The 7343-nt window shown below is 43.8% G+C and overlaps 1 protein-coding gene across 2 annotated transcripts in view; it reads right to left on the reverse strand.

The window, feature by feature from the left end:
• itpr3 (inositol 1,4,5-trisphosphate receptor, type 3) overlaps positions 1-7343 on the reverse strand; it is a 51888-nt gene that overhangs the window by 41618 nt on the left and 2927 nt on the right. For both annotated transcript variants that reach the window (XM_016664169.1, XM_007578216.2), the window contains exon 2: positions 2780-2850. In XM_016664169.1, the coding sequence (XP_016519655.1) occupies positions 2780-2850 (71 nt within the window). The remainder of the gene's footprint in view (positions 1-2779; positions 2851-7343) is intronic.

Consider the following 7343-nt stretch of genomic DNA (forward strand, 5'->3'; position numbering starts at 1 on the left):
CTTGTTCAGGTTGCATCGTGTTCAGGTCGTGTTGCGTTCAGGTCGTGTTGCGTTCAGGTCGTGCTGCGTTCAGGTCGTGTTGCGTTCAGGTCGTGCTGCGTTCAGGTCGTGTTGCGTTCAGGTCGTGTTCCGTTCAGGTCGTGCTGCGTTCAGGTCGAGCTGCGTTCAGGTTGCATCGTGTTCAGGTCATGCTCCGTTCAGGTCACATTGCGTTCAGGTCGTGTTGCGTTCAGGTTGCATCGTGTTCAGGTCGCACTGCGTTCAGGTCGCACTGCGTTCAGGTCGTGTTGCGTTCAGGTCGTGTTGCTTTCAGGTCGTGTTCCGTTCAGATTGCATCGTGTTCAGGATGCATCGCGTTCAGATTGCATCGTGTTCAGGTCGCACTGCGTTCAGGTCGTGTTGCATTCAGGTCGTGTTGCATTCAGGTCGTGTTGCATTCAGGTCGTGTTGTGTTCTGGGAATCGGTGCTCTAGGAGTGCTGACAGGACCCGACATGCAGCTCTGAAGGTTTTCACGGAAATGTGATCAGAGCCTGAAGGCTCAGCTGGTAACTCGCCAGCAGATGCTTTGTTTTCATTTCCCTGCGCTGCAACCCGGCCATCCAGCCGCTCCCTGACCTCCTCCTCCTGTCTTCTGGACCCGTCTTGCTTCCAGAACCCGTCTCAGTCCAGAGTGTGACTCTGAACCGAGATCTGGAGCCGTTGTGACATCTGGACCAGAGGAGTGAAAGGAACCCTGTCAATATTGACTCTCCTGCAGGATCCTGGGTGTTTCCTGCTTCCACTGTGTGTGTTTGTCAAACAGCAGATATTTCTCTCTCTGTGTGTGTGTGTGTGTGTGTGTGTGTGTGTGTGTGTGTGTGTGTGTGTGTGTGTTTAATGTTCCGAGTCGTTGCTTTGGTCCAAACGGGTTCGAATCCGTTTCACACGGCCCAGCCACACAGCTCTGTTTGTTTTTCACATCATCTACAAGACATTAAAAATGCATCTAAAACCAGATTTCATTACAAAATAAATCATTAAAATACATTTATTTATTATAGATAACACAAGAAATTAATTTCAAATCCCTATTTTATTATTTCTTTGTGGTAGGACTTGATTAATTTTTTAAATCAGATTCTCTACTTTCAGTTCAAAAATCATTTTTGTTGCTAAACTCCTGAATAAACAGACACAGAAACTCCAAACCAAAATATATTTATAGTTTTTAATCTGTTTTTCAACCATCAGATTGTTTTTCTATCTGTTCATCTTTCCAGAGTTTCTCTGATCATTCCTGGAGCTTCTTTGGAATCCGGACTGTGCTAACATTAGCATTAATTAGCTGACATTTTCCTGGGTTTTTCTGCGTTCCTCCTGACAGAACCGGTGGAACTGGGTCGGAACGTTTTGATCTCAAACAGGAAAGTTTAGTCAGACTGACAGTCAGAAACTCTGAATATAAAGTTTCAGCTGTCAGTCTCTGTCTGTGATCCACTTCTAAACTGGACCGGCCCCCCCGGGTCCCGGCAGAGCCGACCAGATGGACCGGCCCCTCGGAACCAGCCGGGCCGGTCCCTGGCAGCGGTCAGCCTGGTGTTGCTGCGGCTCCCTGCGGATCGGAGCTGGACTCGCTCTAAAGGCGTTATTTCTGTTCCTCATGCAGCTTTAATGGCTTCCTCTGGTTCTGACCCAGGAACAGTCTGGTACCAGTTCTCAGACTGGTTCTGACCCATTCGTTATGTCACCGTTTGTACATAAAACATGTTTTATATTCCAGCTGAATGAAGTGAACCAAGCAGAAGAAAAGACTCAGTTTAATTAAAATCTCAGAAACGACACATTTCATCCAGAAGAGGAAAAATTTAACTTTTCACTTTTTTAATAACTAATTATACATATTGATAATTTAATCTGATTCTTTGAAATCTAAACCACATTAGCTTGGATTTATTTGTAATGTTCCTGCTGCTTTCCTCTCATTCAGACCCAACCTGGGAACAAAAAGACGGTTTTCCTGCTGCCTTTAATGCTTCCTGTCTCTGACAATGTGTGATTCATAACTTAACCTTTACCAAATGTTTTACAGTGTGAAACAACAACGATGGAAGCAGAAGGTGAAACTGATGAAATTATTTGTTTTGGAGAGAGGAAGACGTGCAGGAAACGGTGTGAGGCTGGGAATCGAACCGACGACCCGTCCTCCGCACATGGAGACGGCCGGAGGCCCAAACACGTTTCAACCGTTTTTAATTTGAGGTTTAGGCTGTTTCCCTCCCGATGGTCCGGTCGACCCGGTTCCACTAGAACCAGAACATCTGCTCCACCTCCAGCTACTGTGGTTCTGAGTCAAACCAGCCTGTTCCCCTCCCGGCCTGTGGGGGCGCTGCACCAAGAACCACTGAGGGAAACGACACAAAAACCTCTGAAGACACTGAGAGCAACTTCCTTCTTCACCAGATGGAAACAAGATGGAGGCGTCAGATTTTAGCGGTTGGAGGATTTCTCTTGAGGCTAAAGACCAGGAGCCATTTCTGCTGCTAGCGCTAGGCTAGCACGTTAGCTTTGGTTGTATTTACCCAGAATGCCCTGCCACTTCCTGCTTATTACCTTTACAAATGAACTTATAGAAATAATCAATTTGAAATTAAAGTTGTGAGAAACATGTTTTTCTCTAATTTAAAAATTGTAAAAAATCAGCTAACTGGCCGTTGTCATGGTAACTGGCGACCTGAACCTTTCATGGTAAAAGCTTGATATTCCTGGTTTTATCTCTGGGTGGAGACAGGAAGCGTTACCTCTGAACTTTTTGGGCGGGTTCTCCAGATCTCCAGCAGCCGGTTCCACGACGCAGCGATCGTCCACCAGCCTGCAGAGACACAAGCAGAAACACCTGATAACCTGCAACCACATGGACCAGCAGCCTGCAGACGGCCTCACTAACGCTTCAGAAAACCAAAGAGAGGCGCAACAACGGAGCAAAAAAAAAGTTTGTCAATTTAATCTAGAATTAGGAATAAATTCAGTTTATGATCTGAGAAAAACTAAAAATTTAAACTAGTTTAGTTCTGAGGAATGTGCCAAAAAATACTGGATTTCAAGATATAAACTCTTTTCTCTCCTGTTATCCCAGTAACTTTCTGGTCAACACTAACTGAGCTGAAACTGGGAACATTTGATTGGATTTAATGTAAACAGAAAAACTACAAGCAACTCTAAATAACTTTATTCAGGTTGTTTTCTGTCTGGTGACGGATGGAAGGCCTCCTTTCCATCACCCTCATCTTCAGCTCCCTCCTCTGAGTCTCTGTCAGATTAAAAATAAATAAAAGATTCTGGAAACAGAAATATCTGTAGATCCAAATAAATAAAGTTTGATGGTTAAAAGTTCTAACTATAGGTCACCAACATTACAAAGTCAAACATGGGTCACTGTTTTTAAACATTGTTTCTGATGATAAACTTGGAGGTTATCATGTTATTCTTGTTAATGAATCATGAACTGATTCTAGTCTGAACCTCAGAACAAAACGAACATTCATCCTCAGATCTTCATATTAAACCTCTGAACATAACCAAGACATCCCAATCTATTGGCTGGACTTCGAAGTGTTAAATAAAAACATTTCAGCAATAAAACATCTGAATTAAATTTCAATAACAGACAGATATTAAAAATGGCCGCCGTCCCGTTCATTTCCAGCCAATCGGCAGCGAGATGACGGCGTGCCGGCTGCAGGAGGCTGATGGTGGGCAGGAGAACCGGATGCGACTCGTAAAGCGGCTGAAATGAAAGCTGAGCTGCAGGACGGCCGTCTGCGCACAGGAAGCGCCTCTATTTATAGACGCGCTTTCACACGGTTTCTAACGCGGTTTTAACTCAGCTCCACATGTTGGTCACGACGAAAAACGCTTCACATCCGACAGCAGTTACTGTTTATTACCGTTTATTACTGTTTATTACTCTGTAATAAAGGTGCATGCAGACCCGTCCTGATCAGTGTTTGATTTCTGGAGATGTATTTGGTTCCTGATGCGAGTCGCTTGGTTGAACTGAGCTGCTGAGCTTCATAAAGAGGACAAAGCCTCATCTACCGACAGAATATCAAATGAAACTGAATTAAACACAAAACTGCTTGAGAGAAAGTTGAACTTTTGCCTTTTTTTGGGTTAAAAATAAAGACGAAACAGACATGTTTAAAAATGTATCTTAATATTTATTAATATTTATAGAAATTAAGATAAAAAAAATAATAATAAAGATGATTTAAAGGCTCATCTCAATGTTTTTGGTGTTAAATGTGTTGACGGAAGACAAGAAGTGTTCTAAAAATAAAACTTCCTGGTTATCAGACGAGCTGCACCAGTTACACAGCATTACAACAGGAACGCAGCTGAACCAGGCAGCACAGCTCAGTCACGTTTCATCAATATATATTCATCATGCAGAATCACAACCAGACATTCAGTCACAAACATCATAACAACTGTTATAATGATGGTAATGAGGCTGTTTTCCTCCTGACAGTTTCTATTATCTCCAATAATGATGACACACAACTCAATAATCCCGCCTGCGGTTAGAAATGCTGTCAGTCGCCTGAAGTTCTGGAGCCATGTTGGGTTTTGTTTGGGTTCTGGTCAGTTCTTCAGGTTCAGGACCAAATAAAGAGTTCAACCTTTTTCATTTTCATGTTTCAGAGTTTATTTCTATTTAAGGAGCTGCTGGTTTTACTGAAGCAGTTGGAGCATGTCTGTGTCTGTGTGTGTGTGTGTGTGCTCATCAACTATCAACCCTGCTGTTTAGGACAAAACAGAGCTACTCTTTACAGCTGGACACACATGACTTCATCAGTCTGAGGAGCATTTCTGCTTCAGGAGCAGCCGCCGCGCTAAGGGGCCGTTAGCTAACAGCCATGCTACCAGGCCGTTAGCTAACAGCCATGCTACCAGGCCGTTAGCTAACAGCCATGCTACCAGGCCGTTAGCTAACAGCCATGCTACCAGGCCGTACGCATTAACCCAGAGCTGCTAGCATGTTGCATTAAGGAACTGCTAACGTGTATTTCAGCAGGAGTTGCTTGTCTGAGGACATTGCTGCTGTCTTGCCAGCAATGTTTAGTCCACTTTAGTCCATTTGCTAGAAAGTCCAGTCTGGTTGGTCAGGTGTGAACGCTAATTGACCTCTGACCTCTGGTCCTCCAAACCTCAGTCCGGGTTCGGTTGAAGTGAACTCTGGTTCAGTTTGAATGTGAACGCCAAGCTCCACTTCTGTGTTTGGGTTTAGTTTTGTTGACATGTTTCCCGTGTCAGTGACGCCATCTGAGGTTGGATTTTCCTCGTTTCTAAACATGCAGCAGAGTCCCGTATTTACATGACCTGCAGAGTTTCCTCTGACACCGGCAGCATTTTTACTCCCAGGCTCTAATAAAAAGCCACAACCTGTAAACAAATCAGGAGTCTGCAAATTATGATGTAAATTTGTGCCAGGCTGTGAGGCCGCTTCCTGAGCGCTGACCTCCATTAGCACCACTGAATACCTTCACACTTCAGGTCTCATTCCTGAAAACTGCAGACCTGTTTTCTGTTTTGTCTCTTCGTTCTGCTCTCCTTTAAAACGTGGCGGCTGTAGCTTTTATGCGTCATTACTCTCCCTCCACTTCTTCCTCTGTTTTTCTTTCCAAGTTCAAAGCTTCTTCCTTTCAGACTGTTTTACTTGAAGAGCAGCCAATCAGCTCCTTTGTCTGTCTCTGGGTGTTTTGTAGGTGTGTGTCGCCGGCTGATTGCTCCATTCACTCTCCCTCAGGTGTGTTGACTCAGTCCTAAAGCGTCTCCAACCAGACGCTCAGAAATGGTTTTTCATTCTGGCCGCAGCAGAAATAACCACCAGGATCCAGAAACTAAACCAACTCCGTCACACATGAGCAGATCAGCATCTGCAGAGGAACGGATCTCACAGAATCAGAACCTGCATGTTTTCCTGAACTTCACCACAAAGGTCCCTAAAACCTGCAGCTCTTCAGAAATTTCACTCTGGATCAGCCACAGATGTGGAACTTGAGCCATCCCTAATTTGTTTAAGGCTGGTCCACACGGTTCTGGTTTCACATCCAGTTTTCCCTGCTCCAGATCAAATGTAGTGGAGAAATCGGCTCATAATTCATCCATCCATCCATTTTCTGTACACCCTTGTCCCTGGTGAGGTCGGGAGGGTTCAGCTCATGATTAATGAATCATATTAAATATGAACAGGATTTGTGAACGGTTGAGATGGTCAAACGAACAGAACCAGAAACGACGGCGGGTCATCTGCTGCGTCCTGCAGCTCTGAGCCGATCAGCAGGATTTGACTGTATGGAAAGCAGCCGGTCCATCTTCCCTCCGTCGACCCGATTCAAGCGTCCCGCTCTGAAACCCATTTACCTGATAAACAGGAAACACTTTGGGGCAGAAAAAGCCGGATCTCTGGACGTTTGTCTGTGTTTGACTTGATGGGTGGAGGAGGAGCAGGAATATTTACACGGCTGCAGTCGGCTGAAGACGAGCCGGAGACACGAGGAAGTCGTTCCACTGAAACTCAACAGGAAAAACAAAGATCCGAACCGAACCGCTGACGTTCTGCCCACAGCGCAGCGGGGAAACTCAACATGGCCTAATTAAAGCAGTGGAGCTGCTGCTAACACGCCAATGCTAATGTGTTTTTCTATTTACCACTTTGGCTAACTTTGTACACATTTAGCATACAGCTTCCCCTACATTAATTTTTTCAGATAAATTATAATAAAGTGATAATTTTCAGTTGAATAAAATTTGACTTTTATGTTGAAGTTTTAACTGTTAAGAATTCTTGAAGTAATTAAGTGTTTATATTCATGCTCTTATTTTGAAGTAGGTGACGCTTGTTCTGTTTCCTCCCCCAGTAACTCCATTCAAAAGAAGAAACATGGTGGAACAAAACAAAACACAGAAACCAGAGAACAATTATGAATATAGATACAATATCTAAGGTGGTTATGGAACATTAATGATGTCAAAATTAAATATGCACTTGAGCCTAATAGCCTTTCCAGGGCAGAAATTATTTAAATTGAAATTAGCACATTAGCATTAGCTTCCACTACATACTGTGTGTTTGTATCGCTTTAACAACTGATTTTAATAAAACCCAACAGGGGTCAGAGGTCATTTAGCCCCAAAAATCAGCTCAGTTCAGTCCTGAATGGCTGAATTCAGATAAAAACTCACAAAGATCCGTTCCGTCCAGTGAACTGTTCATTTACTTCCATCCAGTGAACTGTTCATTTACTTCCATCCAGTGAACTGTTCATTTACTTCCATCCAGTGAACTGTTCATTTACTTCC

Source organism: Poecilia formosa, unplaced genomic scaffold, assembly GCF_000485575.1.
Source record: "Poecilia formosa unplaced genomic scaffold, Poecilia_formosa-5.1.2 Scaffold471, whole genome shotgun sequence".
Lineage (NCBI taxonomy): Eukaryota > Metazoa > Chordata > Actinopteri > Cyprinodontiformes > Poeciliidae > Poecilia > Poecilia formosa.